At 41.2% G+C, this 19,154-nt stretch overlaps 2 protein-coding genes and 1 long non-coding RNA gene across 4 annotated transcripts in view; 2 read left to right on the forward strand and 1 right to left on the reverse strand.

The window, feature by feature from the left end:
- Window positions 1-6,473, forward strand: part of PODXL2 (podocalyxin like 2) — a 54,941-nt gene extending 48,468 nt beyond the window's left edge. For both annotated transcript variants that reach the window (XM_083603053.1, XM_083603054.1), the window contains exons 6-8: window positions 3-64; window positions 1,860-2,039; window positions 2,210-6,473. In XM_083603053.1, coding sequence (XP_083459179.1) covers window positions 3-64; window positions 1,860-2,039; window positions 2,210-2,419 — 452 coding nt within the window. In that variant the 3' untranslated portion in view covers window positions 2,420-6,473. The remainder of the gene's footprint in view (window positions 1-2; window positions 65-1,859; window positions 2,040-2,209) is intronic.
- An 821-nt stretch (window positions 6,474-7,294) lies between these two features.
- Window positions 7,295-8,095, reverse strand: LOC310757686. The gene is made up of 2 exons (XR_014545411.1): window positions 7,961-8,095; window positions 7,295-7,925 (listed from the first exon to the last, which is right to left on the reverse strand). It is a non-coding gene; the product is annotated as an uncharacterized lncRNA (long non-coding RNA).
- A 2,061-nt stretch (window positions 8,096-10,156) lies between these two features.
- ABTB1 (ankyrin repeat and BTB domain containing 1) overlaps window positions 10,157-19,154 on the forward strand; it is a 45,694-nt gene continuing 36,696 nt past the window's right edge. Inside the window, exons 1-4 of the mRNA XM_083603086.1 lie at window positions 10,157-11,783; window positions 14,251-14,313; window positions 15,860-15,915; window positions 18,455-18,599. Of these exons, the coding sequence (XP_083459212.1) occupies window positions 11,728-11,783; window positions 14,251-14,313; window positions 15,860-15,915; window positions 18,455-18,599 (320 nt within the window). The 5' untranslated portion in view covers window positions 10,157-11,727. The remainder of the gene's footprint in view (window positions 11,784-14,250; window positions 14,314-15,859; window positions 15,916-18,454; window positions 18,600-19,154) is intronic.

Below are 19,154 nucleotides of genomic sequence, written 5' to 3' on the forward strand. Positions count from 1 at the left end.
AGGAGTTGTCCCAACAAATGATGTTCTCCTGGCACTAGGTGACATGCGGAGGAGCTTAGCTGAGGTAAGACCTTGTTCAGTCACACAGCAGACAATGCAGTTAAATTGCCCACCTTGAAAATTAGCCCCATGCTCTAGCCTAGCTGGGCTCTGAGCCCGGAATAGGCAAAGCGATAGCTCAGCATTCAGTGCAGAAATCCCTTCTTTCCTGTCTAGTAACTGCTGAGTCATCAAATGCCAATTTCTGTTAGCTATGACTGATTCTGTGGATTGTCTCTTTACACTGTGCACTTTTTAAAAAGTTACCATTATAGTCTTTTGAGATCCTGCTTGTCCTTGCTGAAGAGCATAGAGAAATGCAGAAATGATTTTCTGCATCTGTCACACCAAAAATCACTTGGAACTTTCTGAAGATGTTGCCTGTGGGGTCTTTTGAAGGCATGGTGAACCTATAAATCTTTTCTATTCACTGTGCACGGGGATTCATAGTTTTCTTGTTTGGAGCAGCTGAACTTTCACATTTGATCTCTGAAATGCCTTTGTCATCTAGGAAGCTTATCTCATTCTCTGTTCAAATGAAAATATGACCTTACATTGTCCTTGGGCATGCTTTGTACCCAATCTACCATGTTACATGGACAATGTGAAGCTCTATAGAACTTTAATCAAGGTCACAAGAACTTAGAAATTGGCTGAGGCCTTTCTGCATGATCACATCAGCCAATGTGTAATATTCTCCCAAGTGACTTCTTAGTGATATCGAAGTGATATCCTATATATTTTGTGTGAAATAACCTCACTGTATTTGGATAGCTGTGTTGCTGTTTGCAACTTTATAAAAAAAAAATCTTGTTAGTAGATAAACATAGCTTTAAAAGAACTGAAGGAAGAACAAAAAATATCCCTAAAAGAAATGACTCATAAAATGCTTTAGACATTGAGAAGAGGTTTGCTCCCACTTGCAACAAATTTAATCACAAACGCTATCAGTTGATGTCTGTAACTTTCCACCCAATAATCACAATAACAATGGACTTGCAGCCTGGAGGAATTCATTTCCCCCAGTATTGTGCTCTGATTGTTCAGAAAATGTTACATACTACTTCTGCACTGTATAAGGCAGAGACTAGTGGAATGTATCTGTGAGCTGGAAATTACCTACAGAGTTCACAGAACTCACTACGGGTGAGATCCACATGTGCTTGCCTACACTGTAGGAATGCATAAGCAGCAGACTCAAAAAAGAATGGCTCCCCTTTGATCAGTTTCTTTGAACACCAAAACCCTTCAGCAAGAAGCCTTATTGCTTGATTCCATGGTGGCCAATTCTGGTGGATCATTAGAAAGGCTCTTCTTTGGGAGCAAAATTGGAGGGTAGAGGCTAAAAGGAGCCCCCATCCACTGGATGATCTGTCTCACAGACCTGAGCCTCAGAACCTGTTTTTAGAAATCAAAAGAAGAACTGCCTCTTCTTTCTTTGCCAACATAATATGCACCCCATCTTCTATTATCGACTCCTGATTCCCCACAATCTAGCAGAATTTCCTCCTACAACACACTGCCTCCATCTCTGAACACATATGCCCTCCATTCATTGTCCCAATCCAGGGCTACGCTGTGCTAGAGCTTAGGCCAAGAGTCTTATTTTCAGTAACCAAAGATTTGAGTTTATTGTGGTATGCAGTATTCACAATCCATTTTGACTTAGTCATCTTTGGGGATAAAATATCACATCTTACTGCAGTGATTCACTTAAAACATTAGTCTAAAGATTTCTAGAACAAGTTGCCTCTGAAGAAGGCAATTTATGCAACAAAGTGCTGAGAACAGATTGCAAATGCAACTATTTTTGTTTTTAGATTGGAATTCAGAACTACACAACTACTTCAAGTTGCCAGTCACGTCCCAGCCAGACCCATAGTGACTATGGAAAGCTTTTTGTGGTGCTGGTCATTATTGGCTCAATCTGTGTCATCATCATTATAACAGGACTGATTTACAACTGCTGGCAGAGGCGCTTGCCCAAAATGAAGAACATGGTGAGTCCCAGTGTGGCATCTGGCTTGAACTCTTATTCTTCGAAGGATGGAGAAGGATTGTAGGAAGTGCTTCCTGATTTGCCTGCCTTCCTTCCTAAATGTCAGGCTTTTGAATAAATAAATAAATAAATGTTTTCTCTCGCATCTTGTTTGTCCCATTTCTTTTTCAGTCACATGGGGAGGAGCTACGGTTTGTGGAGAACGGCTGCCATGACAATCCGACCTTGGATGTAGCCAGCGACAGCCAATCAGAAATGCAAGAAAAGAAGCCAAGTGTGAATGGTGGGGGAGCTGTTAATGGACCTGAGAGCTGGGATGTCCTCATTAACAAGCGGGCAGGCGAAGAGGGAGATGTGTTTGAGGAAGATACACACCTTTAAAAGAGGAGTCGGGTGTTTCTGATTGCACTCTTGTTTGACTTAAGGGCCATTTGGTGAGGGTGGCTCCTCAGGAACTTATTTTTTCAGGTTTGGAATGGATCTGCCCATCACGGTCCTGAGGCACCATCACAGTCCTGGAGTCAGAAGGGCCACCCTGAGCAGAGTGGGTGGGGGGGTGGGGCGTGTTTGTGTGTTGCTGTCAGTAGCGCCAATGTTTAATCACTTTTAAATGCACTTGCTCTAGTTCTTTGGTAGGAGTGGAGGATGGCCAGGTTTGAAAAATAAATGGTATCAAGGCTTAGCATTGCCCCAGAGCGGTGTTTACTGAAGGATTCGTCACAGAGGCAGTAGGCCAGTTCCGCACAGGAAAAAGTGGGTTCACAACCTGTCTCAAAAGGTACAGTGGCAGCAAGGAAAGACGGCATATTTCTTGTCTAGGCTTGGGATATGATGCATTAAGACCGTCTTGCAATTCACCACTCACCTTGTTGCCCAGCATGAGAAACCTTTCCTTCTAGTGAATGGCCAGCAGGATTTTCTACTCAAGCTGCAAAATGGTTCATAACTGTTAAGTGCTGGGCTGACAGATGTATTGTGTGAGCTGGTAATTTTAAAAACTTCTCTGTAAGGTTGCTATTTAGGCAGAACAAATCTATTCTGCTCAGGTACCTGACAGAGCCTAATTTTAGGTGCTAGCAGGATATTGCATTGCCCCTTCCCTTACTATGACATTTCGCAGTAACAGCACCTTTTGTGGATCCAAACCTAGTGGAAACTACAGAATTTGACCATGCCCTGAACTGATCTAGCTTGGTTGATCTGAATCCAGAAAAGTATTTTTCTAATACAGAATGAATTCCTGCTATCACCTTCACAAGTTTCCTGGACTGGCAATTAGAGATCAGAATTTTGGGGCAGCAGTGGGCAGGGAAGCCAGCTGGGAAGTCTCCTTCACTTTAGTTAATGCACTTACTATAACAGCTATGCTGATTGCTGCGCAAGTCTTGTTTGATTGACCTTGAATGAAACAGATGGAAAACTTAAGTGTCCTCTTCTGTACCAGTGGAGTAAATTTTGATTTCATCTACCCAGCTATATGTCAGGAATAGGTCAGTTTAAACAAATGAGGTTAGTACCTTAGTACAGTAATACCTCTGGGATCAAAACTAGGCTCAAGGGCTGCCATATGCTTTGTTAGCATGCCTTGGGCAAACTAGAATGCCCCAGGCTTCTTTGAGAAGCACTTGCATATGCAGAACCTCCCATCTTCAGTGCTGATGGCCGGTCTCAACATATTTTTGCTTCCTTTTCTCCAGAATGTTACTCCATTACACACATCTCATGGCTTGTCTCACTTCAAAAGGAAAATGACTGACACAAAAACTTGTTATGATTGCCTGTCTGGCTCAACCGAGTTGCCATTAATACTTGTTCTTTAACAGAACCATCACACACAAAGATTCATGTATATTTAATGGAGATTGCCGATGAACTTGTAATGGAAATCTGTTAGCATCCAATCCGTAGCTCTCTCTGAGCACTGAAATCTGATCTCCCAAAGACATAAAGCAATCTTGTCAGCACAGTTTAATTTCACATATAAATACTGCATAAATCTTACGTACAGTATTGCTAGGATTCTTTTTAAAAAATTGTTCAGATGTTAGGCAACAGTATTAGTTCCCTAGCCAAATTCCAACTAAAATATTCCATTTATGTGAATATCAGGACTGCATTTTCTCTCTAAAAGTTGATTCTTTTCCATGGTTTGGATTCTATGCAGTCATATTGCTGCACAGAGCTCATTCAGGATTTTAGAGATCTTTTACATCTTCCCCTATTTATTTATTTTACTCCATGCTTTCTTTTCCCCTTCATTAGAGGCTTCTTCCATCATTAGAGGCTTCTTCCATTTTGTCCTATCTTAGGGTTTATGAGAGCAGTTAGTCATTATCTTTTTTGCTGTAGTTTTTTACTTGTTTAAGATTTAACACACACACACACTATTTCCTCTCTACAATGAGTTAGGTTTGTACTCATCTTTGTTATATACATGGAGCCACACTGGCCTCTGGTGGTGGCTGAGAAAAATGCATTCAAGGAAAAATGGTTTTGTTCTTGCGCCACCTTCAAACACACAAAATACCATGATTTCAATACCTACTGTTAACTGGTTAGCATTTAAGATGGAACGGTTAGAAATGAAACTACAGGCCAACTCTACTCCAAAGTAGACAAAAGGAAGCCAGCAGAGCACTTTCCAATGACATCTAGAATTAAGCTTGTGGGAATAGTGATGATAGACCTTGAGTCTTTAATCACATGGATTTAAAAATTAGCATAGAGCTATAATCCTGTTGGCTTCACTACTCATTGTATGAAAAAATAGAGGAAAGGGAGCAATCCTTAATTATTACTAGAGATATGTTTTACTGGACCAGCCTCTTTTGTTGGTGTGAGAAGTATGCAAGCTTTTGAATGACGGTAAAACTCTTTAAACAGTTAGAATGACCTCACAAAACTTTTTGAGTCACTTTCTGATTTAATGCAATGTCATGCTATCATAAAATAATTCTTTGTAAGTCTAGCATTTTGAGGACTGGATCATCTAGTACTGTAGATGGTAAACCACTTTCAGACAAGGAGATGTGTGTTCCTACAGAGATGAGAAATTACCATTCCCCTGGATGTAGGGTACAAGCGAGAGACATTAAAATAAATGAAGGGACTGTATAGTCTTAGTCCAGATACTACACCACATGATTATCTATGCTAAGCATAATTAAGAACCCACACTATGGTTTCAGCTTCCAAATGTACAACTCTGCACTCAGCTTCTAAACTTCTAAACTTCACAAATTTGCTTCTTTCACCATAGTGCTCCATAGAGCAATGTCCTTAAGTGATTTGTCAGTGGTTTGTGAATTCAGACATAAGGGCAAATTACAATTGGTACAAACTGTGGTTTGCAAATCAGCTTCCAGTGTTGGTTTGATATAATGGTTTACAAAGGATTTCTATTACGTCTGCACATAGCCAAATAGTCACAAAGAGAGATGCTTCACTCAGCTTCATGGACTACTGCCCTTACTTGATGCATGGTTATGACATTCTAGGTCAATATGTAAGGAAATGCAGGGAGGATATGAGAATTCTTGGCAACTCAGCATGGTCGTGTGGTGACAGCCTTGCACTTTGAGAACCACTGACTCAGAAAATATTTATGGGCTACCTTACTTAACATCTGGTGCAGAAGCCTCTCTGCTGATTGTTCCAGCAGTGGACAAGAGTACAGATTGCTACACAGATGTCGCTCAGCAGGACTTGCCTCGGACGCTGATTTCTCATGAATCTCTGATGACAATAAAGCATACTTTTCCACTCTCTAAAACCAAACACAACTCCCTCCTCCCAACTAAAAAAACTAATAAAGGCTGAGGAATCTGCTGTCCTAGTTCTTTTGTTACATGCTTGTGAAGATAAAGCCTCCGATACTACTATTAGCCTTACTATCCTGGCTCCTACACTGCTATATTACATTAAGGATATGAATGGGATAGTGTGGATCTCCAAATCACTGCAGTGATTCCCAAATGAGGGATTGAGAATCAGCTGGATAAGAGTGGGATGGATAGATTGCAGCAGAGAGCTGAGAAGAATGGTTGGGGAAGAATTATAAATCAAATTACTCTGATTGAGATGATCCCATTAGAAAGACGGACTGCAACCCTACACCCGCATAAAATTAATTCAACTTACTGAGACATATTTCTGAAAAAACATGCACAGCATAAAATGTACTGTTAAATTTTAAACATTTGGGAAACGCTGCACGATTGCTTCCTCTCATCCCTGAGTCTTATTTTTCTAAGGAGACTGAGAAAGTTGACCTTCATTTGGAAAGTTTCCTTAATATACATAAAAGTAGGGTTTTCTTGATGGAAATTTTACATACTCCAAAATGTGATGGTTTTATCATCTGTCATTTCACTTGCTAGCAAATGTTCCTTAGTCACCAGTAGCACTTTTTGAAATAAAGTTTCTGGTCAAAATACAGAATCTCCTGTGTTCATTTCCCCAGCATGCACTTCTGACTTAAGCCTCAGCTTGAAGAAAAAGATTGTGTGCAATATTTGTGTGCAATATTGTGTGCAATATTTGTACATGCAGGATGCATATGTTATGGTGAGGGTTGAAATTTGGTAAGGCATACTGAACACAGGTTTTGGAATTAACCGAGGGAACATTACATTTATTTACCAATTTATATCCTGTCCTTCCTCCCGGAAATATGGAGTGATATTTTAGTGGTGAGAGGTAGATTAGGTTGAGAGAAAGTAACTTCCTCAACTGTTCTATCAGTTTCATAGTGCAGCATAGTTTGAATCTGGGCTTTGATTAGTTGTGTTTCTTCAAAGACCTCCTGATCTAACTGGCTGCATTAGCAGCTGGAAAAAGCTAACCAGGGCTATAAATGTGGAACAACCTAGCAAGGAAGTCCCATCTAATGAAATATTTGGCCCCAGTGATAGCATCAAGGTAACAAATTATTAAGCAGTCAAACAGTTAGACTAATGCCACCCATTTAATCAATCAATCAGGAGCTCAATGTGCTAGGGCTAAATCTTAGGGGTGTTAAGTACTATAAGAGACTTAAGCTAGTTTTCAGCTCTGCCCAAGCAGTGAAGTTTAGAGGGGACATAGTAAACCAGAAATCTAGACTAAATCCCAATTTTAGAGAAATGTTTAAAAAATCAATTAATATTTAGTTCCGTACAGTACAGAGTCAGCTTTAAATTATAAGGTAGGCTTAGCTTTTAAATCAAGTTCAGTGTTGCCATTCTTTGAGAAGTGGAAAGTGTGAAGACGGAAAAGTTCATTTTTCAAAAGTTGCTTTATTGCATGTGGGGCACCCCCACACCACCCCCAGGTTTGAATCTTCAGGAACAGACACTTGTAAGAATAAGCTAACATTTCAAAAATGGAGGATTGAAACCCTACACTATCAAAATCACTCCATCAATGGATCTGTTTAATGAAGACAGTAGAATTTTTGTTAATTTATCGTTTTAACATTTGTAATGCTAAGTATACCAAACAAATAATTTCTATGACTCACACTATCTTCAACTGCATGTGCAAGAAAGGTGACTCAAGCTGGGTTGTTTATCTTATGTTGCCCTGTCATGTTTTGCCATGCAGAAAATACAAGCGTGGTGTACTTTGAACCAAAGAACTGACTTTGACTCAAACAAAAAAACCTGTTCAATATCAGGACTGAGTTCTACTGCTAATATAAAAACAGTGTTTGCCAAGAACAACAAGTGTTTTATCTTCCTATTTTATACTGGGAGCTTGACTGTGGCATCACCTATTTTATTAACTAAACTGGAGACAGATGCCTTGAAAAAAGGAATTTTCTATAGAATTCAGACGACTCTTACCACCGAAAGACCGCCAGTCACTGCTTGCCTGAAGCAGCCAATGCAAACTGATCCACCAAAAACTCACTAGGTGGCTCTGCCCCATTACCACCAAAACTCACCTGCTTTTGGCTCTGTGTACTGAACAGGCATTTTAAAGGCACAAGTTGGTAACACTTATGAGCATACGTATAGCGATGAGCATATACGAGTGCTATTTGCACAACCTCAAAGGCTAGTAAATGCCTCCTGGATGGACCTATGGGAAACTCAAGTGTAGGGCATGAGCACAATAGCCCTCTCGTACTCTTGAATCCCAGATTCAGGTAGGTAGCTGTGTTGTTCTGACGCAGTCAAAATAAATTTAAAAATTGTCCAGTAGCACCTTTGTTGTTGTTTAGTCGTTTAGCTGTGTCCAACTCTTTGTGACCCCATGGACCAGAGCATGCCAGGCACTCCTGTCTTCCACTACCTCCCGCAGTTTGGTCAAACTCATGCTGGTAGCTTAGTAGCACCTTAGAGACCAACTAAGTTTGTTCTGGGTATAAGCTTTCGTGTGCATGCACACTTCTTGAATCCCAGTAGCTGGTATTGATCCTGGGGATACCATACAACCCAATGACTAGTAGCCATTTGTTTTTTTTTTTTTTTTGTTTTTTTTAAATATTTATTGAAATTTTACAAAAACATAAAATAAGAAAAGAAAAAGATAAAAAAACATACAAAAATACATAAAAAAGAAAAAAGAAAAAGAAAAATGCAAAATACAAAAAAAGAATAGATACAAAAGAGTTAAAAACAAATCCATTTTTTGTAACTTTAAACTCATTAGCTTGTTTCCTTGACTTCCTCACACCTCCCCTTTTTGTATTCCCATTTAAATAATCAAATCAGCAAATCCTTACCCTCTTTCGTTTATCTTAACTCTATATCTTAACATATTATAACTCTATATTTTCATCCATTCTCAACTCATTTTTGCATATTCTCATTAACTTTGTTGCTAATGCCTCTTATTTTCAATCCATCATCATTTTTAACATTCATTAATTTTACAGTGTTTCTGAAGATAGTCTTTAAATTTCTTCCAATCTTTTTCCACCAACTCTTCTCCCAGGTCTCGGATTCTGCCAGTCATTTCCGCTAATTCCATATAGTCCATCACCTTCATCTGCCACTCTTCCAGGGTGGGTAAATCTTGTGTCTTCCAATACTTTGCAATGAGTATTCTTGCTGCTGTTGTTGCATACATGAAGAAAGTTCTATCCTTCTTTGGCACCAATTGGCCGACTATGCCCAGGAGAAAGGCCTCTGGTTTCTTCAGGAAGGTATATTTAAATACCTTTTTCATTTCATTATAGATCATCTCCCAGAAAGCCTTAATCTTTGGGCACGTCCACCAAAGGTGAAAGAATGTACCTTCATTTTCTTTACATTTCCAACATTTGTTATCGGGCAAATGATATATTTTTGCAAGCTTGACTGGTGTCATGTACCACCTGTATATCATTTTCATAATATTCTCTCTTAAGGCATTACATGCCGTAAATTTCATACCGGTGGTCCACAACTGTTCTCAGTCCGCAAACATAATGTTATGACCAATATCTTGTGCCCATTTTATCATAGCAGATTTAACCGTTTCATCCTGCGTATTCCATTTTAACAGCAAGTTATACATTCTTGAGAGTATCTTAGTTTTGGGATCTAACAATTCTGTTTCCAATTTTGATTTTTCCACCTGGAAGCCATTTTTTTTTGTCCAAATTATAGGCCTCTCTTATTTGATAATAATGAACCCAGTCTCGCACTTTATCTTTTAATTTCTCAAAACTCTGCAATTTCAATTTCTCTCCTTCTTGTTCCAATATTTCCCAATATTTCGGCCATTTGGCCTCCATATTGAGCTTTTTCTGAGCCTTCGCTTCCATTGGTGACAACCACCTTGGGGTTTTATTTTCCAGTAAGTCTTTATATCTTATCCAGACATTGAACAATGCTTTCCTGACAATATGGTTTTTAAATGCTTTATGTGCTTTAACCTTGTCGTACCACAAATATGCATGCCACCCAAAAACATTGTTGAAACCTTCTAGGTCCAAAATGTCCGTGTTCTCAAGAAGCAGCCAGTCTTTCAACCAGCAGAATGCTGCTGATTCATAGTAAAGTTTAAGGTCTGGCAGGGCAAATCTGCCTCTTTCCTTTGCATCAGTTAATATTTTAAATTTTATTCTGGGCTTCTTGCCCTGCCAGACAAATCTAGAAATATCTCTCTGCCACTTCTTGACAGTAGCCATTTGATTAGCACTCTCCATAAATTTGTTTAACCCCTTCTTTAAATACATTCAAATTGGTGTCCATCCCAACTTCTTGTGGAAGTGAGTTCCAGAGTTTAACGATACACTGTATGAAGTAGTACTTCCTTTTGTCTATCCTGAAGCTTTAACCACTTAGCTTCAGTGGAGGACTCAGGTACTAAAATTATGAGGGAGCAAAACATCTCTCTATTTACTATGAATAATTGTACACACCACTATCACGCCTCCGCTTACCCTAGTTTTTTACCAAATTAAAAAGTCTCAGGCAATTAGCAGCTTAAAATGCAACAAAGCCGTCGCCTCCACATCTCCTATTTGTGAAGCTGTCATCTGCGGGTAAGCAATGGGCGTCCCAAATGTACACACCTCGGTTTAACTGCGAAGTGCATGCGGTTTTAAGATTGCCTTTCGGATTAAAGCTGGTTTGAGGGGAAACACATCAAGCGGCAGTATTTCGCAAGAAACTACAAGTTGGCTCCGGGTTGTGCGCACACGGATTCAACAAAAAGTGGGGGGGGGCTGCATTGGAAAGACAGAGAAAAGGATAATGTAGTTAAAAACCCAAAAATCTAAACCGCTGTCTCCATAAAGGAACTGCACCAGCTCCTTGAAGACTTCCGTCTCCCCTTTACGCATCTTTTCTAGCTCGACAACATCTCTTATTTTGGAAACGAAGAGAATTGAACCGAACACTTTCCTTCCATACAATAAAAACTTGAGTAGGAAAGCGCATGGATGGCTGCCTCCCTTTTCTGCTTCTCCCACTTGCTTGCGGCCCTGCAACGAGAGACACGGGGGGTTTTATTCCTCCTGGTCTCCTGACATTTTTTGATTTTCTTTCCGTTCCTCTGGGGAGAGGCCACCACGCGAAGAAACACGGCGTCCGAAGTAACCAGGCAGCTCCCTTCCGCGAGCAGACAAAGTCATTGTCCGCTTCAGCCTCGCTCGTCCCCCTCGCTCCGACCGAGGCTTCCGGGCCACAGATTTGCAGGCGGCATGGGGGGCGCTGGAGGAGCCCGAACTTTTTAAAAACACGAAGCCCTAACCCTTTTGAAAACAATCTATATATAAACGCCGGTGCTAATCCTCGCTCTTGGCACCGGAGAGAAGGAGGAGGTGGCGGCGGCATCTAATCGCGAGCGAATCACAGAACGAACCGAGGCGGGCTCTCGCGCAAACGGGGCGCAGCAGCAGGAGGAGGAGGAGGAGAAGCGCGCGCGGCGCCTGGAGAAGGCTTTGCCAGGCGGCGGGGGGAATTAAAGCTGCACAGGCACGACGCCGGCCTTCCGCAGCCGCCGCCGCTGCTGCCCGGTCTTCTAAGCTGACCCAGGCGAGGTGGGCGGGCCTGCGCGCCGCCGGGTCCCCCAGGAAAGGGCGGGGAGCGAGGCCGGCCTCCTCGCGGGTGTGGAGCAGCCTCTCCGGCGCCGTGTTTACATCCGGCGCCGCTTGCCCTGGGCTGCCCTGCTCCTCCTCCTCCTCCTCCTCCTCCTCCTGGGCCCGGGCCTGCTCCCGCTGAAGCCGCCTTTGCTCCCCTAGGCCGGGTCAATGCGGCGCTTTCCGGCGGGCTATGGACACCAGCGACCTCTTCACCAGCTGCAAGAAGGGCGATGTTTTCCGAGTGCGGTGAGGCCCTTGTCCAGGTTATGGGGTGGGGGGAGCCCCGGGAGAGGGCCACACACCCCCATCGGTGCTGCGCCTTGACACAAGCTGGGGCTGGGGAGCTTAATAGGGGGCTGTCCCTTGAGGTTCCGGTTTGGGGAGCACCTGAATGGCAGGTGGAGGTTTAGGGGCTGCCCTGGGACTTAAGGTAAACTCGTCTATTTTTTTTTCTAGCTTTCCTCGAAGTTTGTTGTGTGTGTTTAGGATGTTTAGATGGCTCTTCTAGACAGCAGCAAGAAAAGGGCTGCCTGAGAAGTAAAACTGGGAAGCTGTTTAGAACCAGCTTCTGGGCTTGTTTGCACACATGAAAGCAATAACCTGGGTGAGAGGGCTCTGGGCATGTACAAAGTGCCTTCGGTAACCCCAGCTAATGCCTTCTCCACCCATCTAGGCTTAAAGGGAGGAGAGACTTCCAGATAGGAACTTCGAAGTTCTAGGCAAGGCGGATTTCTGGCACACGCTACTTTTAGAAAGCAAACGTGGGGCATTGGGGGAGTGCTGGCTGGGGCTGGGGAAAAAATAGAATGGAGGATATTGGGCACAACCAGGGATATTTTGGAGGGAGAATGTCACAGATCTGTGAGGGGAATAGGGAACAAGCATGGACTGGATAACTTAAGAGTTCTGTTGGGTGTGGCAGCTCTTTGGTCTTCAACTGGTGGGTTGGAACCCACGACTGTCACAGCCTGATCTAACATGTTGCAGCAGCAGCAATACCATCATACAAATATGTGGTGATTTTTTTGTTTTTTTAAAAAAGGTTTCCAAATGCATGTTTTGGTTAAAAATTGAGTCCTAGGTCTGGGAACATTGAAGATTATTGTGGCAGAGAATAGGTTAGGGGGCAGATAAACAGTTAGGAAGCAAAATTCTTTTCAGAAATTCTTTTCACCTGCCTGTATTTGCCAACCTTCCCTTCCCAAGCTACTCATATTTGGCAGTAGAATGGCTGCTACTGTGTTGCTTCATGTTCCTAATGGGAGGCCCCAAGTTCTTGCTGTGTTTTTAAAAAGGAAAACAACTTTTGCCTCTTCTGCCTATCAGCTCAGCTTCCTGTCCTGAAACAGCTGACTACTTTAGATATCCCCTGAGCGCAGGACCGAAAAGAAACAGACACACAAAAAGGCAAATGGTATTTTAAGGCTTTACAAACACACTTTCTCCTTTTTTAAACTGAAGATGTTGTAAAATATAAACTATATGCTGCTTTTCCACACACATGTGCCCAAGCGTGACTCAACAGAATACAAGCACTGTCACAAAACACATCATTACAAAGACAAAACAGTTAACATGACAGTAATTCATGAGTACAAGAATAAATATATACCAATCATATATTTAAAATTCTATCAATTAATTTCCTGATTCATTGCATTAAGATGTAGTAACAGCCAGAAAAGTAATGTTGATCACAATATTATATCAATTCAAATTCATTGTGATGTGCATAATCACCATAAGTGATGCTATCCATCAATTTCAGTGTCTATCTTAAGAAATAGTAAAAATCACAACACTTAGAGCGTTCGGTTGTAACAAAATTTACAAGCAGAATCACAAAAAGGACAACAGTAGCAACATACTTGGAGAACATCAACCAGATGTTGTTTTAAGATTTTTAAATAATGGCTAATTTTTTATCATGATTTTAAAATGTCATTTATAGTTAAATTCATTCTACCCTCTCCCTTGCTTTTTTATTTTATTTTTGCAACCACCCTGTAAGATAGTTTAAATTCAGAGACAGGGGCTGACTTTATCCCAGTCCTAGTCCAGTACTCTTAACCATTGCACCGTACTAGCTCTGCTTTTTTAGGGCCTTTCCAGAAAGCAAAATAGAAACACAAACTATTTTTCTTTGTGTTTTCTGTGCTCCTGATAATCTGCATATGCACTGTTGTGCCCCCATAGAATTGGTGGGGATATTTGACACTAACTTTTTAAAGAAAAAAACAAAAAAAAAAGCGGGGAGGTGTGTGCTGCTGGAATGTAGAGCAGGAGTAGCCAATGTGATGCCTCCAGATGTTAGACTAAACCGTCCATCATTCCTCAAATGGCCAGGGCAGATGGGAGGTGGAATCCAAAAACATCTGGAGGGCAGCATGTTGGTTTCTTCTGATATTTGGGAAATTACACAAACTTAAAAATCAATGGTGGGGGTAAAGGAGAATAAATGTAATAGCCTTGTTATTTTGTGTCCCTTCTTTTAAAGGTTGCATGGGCACTCCCAAACTTGAGCATTCTGTGAACCACCCTGAGATCTTATGATAAAGGGCAGTCTAGTCTAAAAGAAAAATAATTATTATTAATAATAATAATAATAATAATAGGAAAAGGGGCTTTAAAAACAGATAATTTCTGAAGCTGTAGCTGAATTGAGTTAGATGAATTCTTAAGTGCTAAAGCTGTGCCCTTATTTGTCTTTCAGATACCTTCTTGAACAGAGAGATGTTGAAATCAATGTCCGGGATAAATGGGACAGTACCCCTTTGTGAGTGCTTTGGCCTTGAGACATACCTGCTGTTTGGTAACTTATACAGGATTTAAAGAAATGCTTTCAGGCATTGCAACGGTTCCTCATTTTACTTCTGTTGTTGTGTTCAAAAAATAAAAGATTTTTTTCTTATATCCTTCTCCTACATTCTGCTCCCCATTGTCTCAAGTTTTCAGTGTTCCCATGCTGTTTTTTGTTGACAAGACCTGCTGTTGGAAATAATTTTCCTCATTCAGAACAATATTCTGGAAGGCAGTTGAATGCCTGCCACTGCTTTGGGGATAATTTGTGGCAACCATTTTACTAGCATGCTAAGAAGAGGCCACCAATTGCACCATTGGCTCATCTTGTCTAGCACTGGTTAGCCGTAATGTTCTGGGAAGGTTGCAAACAGGGCATGAAGACAATAGTCTTCTCTTGTTTGTCCCCAACATATGTTCATCAGCACTGTGCTAAGTCTGTCATAAAAGAAAGTATAGAATGGGAATCCCTGGAGTTGTACAATGTGTCCTTGGGATATTGTCATGTCAGCCTTTATATGATTGCATTAGCTGCTGATCTATTTCCACATAAAATTCAAGGTACTGGATTTTATGTTGAAATCCCTAAGCATCTTAGGACCTAGGTTACTTTTCCTGCATGAACTTTCCTATCACCTGTGATCACTGCTGGAGTTCTATCGCCTTCTGAAGTGAGGTGGGTGGGAATTGGGAAAGCGATATTTTTCATTTTGCTGTCTCCAGGGAGGCCCACCTAGCACTAACAAGTCTGTCTTTACAGTGACAGATGGAAGACTTTTTATTCACCCACACCTTTTAGTGTCAACTTTTAGAAGTTTTTAAAAATCTGGGATTGGGTTTTACATGAGAGTTACTGCTGCCTTTATCTCGCTAATGGAAACTGCTCTGAAAGTCTTGACTAAAAGAGCAGGATGTAGATACTTGCAGTAGAAATAATAAGCATGTACCCTAAAGTTCTTGTTGGTAAAGCTATCATACAGTGTGGGGCTGGTGTGCAGATTTCACCTCTCTCAATGTTGTCCCATAGAACTTGATGGGAGCACTGAAAACCATGGCAACTCTGTTTGCATGGTCCCACCACTTCATCTGCATAGCCCTAGTCCACATCTCTTTTTTTCTACTTGCACATGAAGCAAGTGCATATCTCATCACTAGAAAAAGAGTAGGAAAAGACTCTTGTTCTCCTTGTCACAACAGAAAGAAGTGAGAATGCTATGGAGAGGACTGGATCAATTTCTTGTAAGGAATTAACACCATGGGGGGAGCCAACGTGGTGCCCTTCAGATGATGTTGGACTACAACTTCCATCATGCCAACCATTGGCCATGCTGCTGGGCTGCTGCGAGTTGCACTCCCAACAACAACCGGAGGGCAACACATTCACTGTCCCAACCTAATGTGATTTTAGGATCTTAATTTGATTGCAAAGTTGGTGCTGTGGGAGGACTTTTGAAGGCCTAAGCAAAACTTAGAAGTTTTCATTTCTAAGTGTCTCTTCCTTAACTCCTTCCTTGTGTTAACAGGTATTATGCTTGTCTCTGTGGACATGAAGAGCTTGTACGGTACCTTTTAGCCAACGGTAAGAAAAACTGATATGCTTCTTCTCCTGGAGACTGTGTGCCCAATATATATGGTCACCTGTGTGTCTCTAGAATTGTCACTGAAGGTACACCAGAATTAAAACTGTATAATCCTGCTCTGAAGGGAAACTGCATAGCTGCTTTTGACTTGTTATGCTAATCAAACAGCTAGAATCTTATTTTGCAAGGAAAACTTTTCCTCTCATGGTAGGGTGTTAGTACCGGGCTCAGTTTTTTACAAGTTTGTAGTACTAGCCCTAGCGTGACATTAAAATTGGATCTTAGCCAATGGGGAGAGCTGCTATTTTTAATCTAGTCTGCTTGTTGCCATTTTGTTTAATAAAATGCACCTAAAAGTAAATGTCCATTTGATACATTTTATAAATGCTGTAAGCCACCCAGAGTGGCTGGGGAAACCCAGCCATCATCATCATCATCATCATCATTATTATTATTATTCTCATTTTTTACTTAAAAAAGCAAAAGTTAAGGCTCCTTGTTGGTACATTTAATATTTCTGTTCTCATCATAGCACCCAGCAAGACAAAAATAAATGGATTTAGTGTTTGGCTTTACTAGAAGGAATAAATTCACATGTAATACACTGAATTAGAAGCTGCCACCATTTATTGAGTGACTAGTAGGAACAGTTATCACCAGGAATATGTGCTTTTGCTTGCAGATCTATCTAGGTTACCAAGTAACAAGTCTGCCAGCATCCATTCTTGAACCACCCAGCTCCCAAGGGCATTATTGCGCTGTTTCTTAGTAACTTGGCTAAAAGGACAAAGGCAATAATGTAGGGCAGAGCTTTCCAAACCTTTCATGTTGGTGGTACACCTTTTAGACATGCAAGATTTCACGACACAGTAATTCAGTTTTACTAGCAAACAAGAGGTTAAACTAACCCCTTTCCAGCCCTGGGAGCACCATGGGGAGCATTCGTGTGACTCACCTACACACTGCAGACACTAATGTGCAGACACTAATGTGTCACGACACACAGTTTGGAAAACTGATGTACAGTGAGATAAGCTTAGTTCTCTCACCCACACCATCAAAATACATTGATTTCATTTAATCAATGTTAGGTCTGTTGTTTAACAGGTACAAAGAATATCAATCCAGTCAGAGAAATAAAACAAAAGCATGGTTTCTAACTTTATTTATCAGACTATTTATAAACCACGAACACAATTATTGTTGAAGTGGTATACAATACAGTCATTGAAAATAACAAAATTGTACAATTATAAAATCATAAGATGACCCAGGCTGAATCAGATTAAGTCTTTAAAAACACTTGGTGAAACAAATATATTTTCAGCAGGTGACAAAACATCAGGATTGTAGGCGCCTTTCAGATTTCCATAGGAACAGCATTCCAAACTTGGTATTAGATCATAATTCATAGCTTACAGCTAAAGCAAATAATAATCCTTCTAGGGATAAGAAATCCAAATCATGGTTTGGTGGGGTAATGTTGAATTTGGTAAGCATAGCTTGTCAGTGAACAGTAGCTGCATGCAGACTCTATTAGAAATGGGTATATTCCAACCAATGCAGGCACAGACTTGAGAGAGAATTATATTGAATTTGGACAATAAATTTTATATTCCTAACTGTAGTTAAACACACAATCAGAAAGTTGTTTTAATTTTTCTGGGAAGCTTTTTAGCTTTCTTCTAACTTGTATTTTACTAAATATTTACAGTGTACTTTAAAAGAGATTCTTTTCTCTGTTTTTTAAATTGTAATAACCTCTCTCCAAGGAGCTCAATGTGGTGTTCATGGTTCTCCTCCTCAGTTTATCCTCTCATCAGCCCTGGGAAGCAGAAAATGACTGTCCCAAGGTCACCCAGCAAGCTTCATGGCTGAGTGTGGATATGAACCGTGACCCTCATCCAACACTCTAACCACAATCCAGCTCATAGTGTAGCACACTGGATCACAGTGGTATGGGTGTAGCAGAAATGTTTTCTGTGAAATATTGTAGAATGTATGCAGCTTCATGCAGCTACTTTCTTTTAAAACTGAGTAGTCTTGCGGTTGTCCCAAGGCAGAAATTAAGAGACTGGATATTAGGGTTGAATGTTAATTTTACTTCATGAGCTCTGCTTTAGACCAGAAGAACATATGAAAGTACAGTGGTACCTCAGGTTACATACGCTTGAGGTTACATACCCTTAAGGTTACAGACTCCGCTAATCCAGAAATAGTACCTCGGATTACGAACTTTGCTTCAGGATGAGAACAGAAATCGTGCTCTGGCGGCGCGGCGGCAGCAGGAGGCCCCATTAGCTAAAGTGGTGCTTCAGGTTAAGAACAGTTTCAGGTTAAGAACGGACCTCCGGAACGAATTAAGTTCTTAACCCGAGGTACCACTGTACTTGTAACGAGGGATGAAGGTTGCTCCAGTTGTTCAGTGGAAGCAGTTCTTAGTACTGTTCTACAGAGAAAGACAATATCACATATGTAAATGATATGTCTCTTGTAATATGGCTTCAAACCTAATTGCCAGTTGGTATTGGTTTACAGGTGCCAAATGTGAAGCAAACACCTTTGATGGTGAGCGTTGTTTATATGGGGCCCTGAGTGATGCTATTCGGCGGGTGTTAAAGGAGTACAAGCAGATCACAGCAAAGTGCATGAAGAGAGACTACTATGATGTCTTCCTTCAACGGTAAAGAGAGAAGAGATGCCTTCATTGCAGGCTGTTAAGCATTAAAATGCATCTGTTTCCAGTGGACTGCCACGCCCACTCCTTGCTTGTTTCGTTTCAGGAGATTCAAAAGATTTATTATGTTCTTGTCTTATGGAGGCTTGCTTGTAATAATGACAAGTCTGTCAAGCCACTGTTAGTACATAGTAATTTGAAAGTTTCTATATATATATATTTAATTCCCTCCCCACTGAAAAAACTTCTCATATGGTATACATGATAAAACTGATTAATCACAATCTACTGCGTAAGTGGACGCGGGTGGCGCTGTGGGTAAAACCTCAGTGCCTAGGGCTTGCCGATCGCATGGTCGGCGGTTCGAATCCCCGCGGCGGGGTGAGCTCCCGTCTTTTGGTCCCAGCTCCTGCCCACCTAGCAGTTCAAAAGCACCCCTAAGTGCAAGTAGATAAATAGGTACTGCTTTATAGCGGGAAGGTAAAAGGCGTTTCCGTGTGCTGCGCTGGTGCAGGCTCGCCAGAGCAACTTCGTCACGCTGGCCACGTGACCCGGAAGTGT

The sequence above is a fragment of the Podarcis filfolensis genome (assembly GCF_964270895.1).
Source record: "Podarcis filfolensis genome assembly, chromosome: 2".
NCBI lineage: Eukaryota > Metazoa > Chordata > Lepidosauria > Squamata > Lacertidae > Podarcis > Podarcis filfolensis.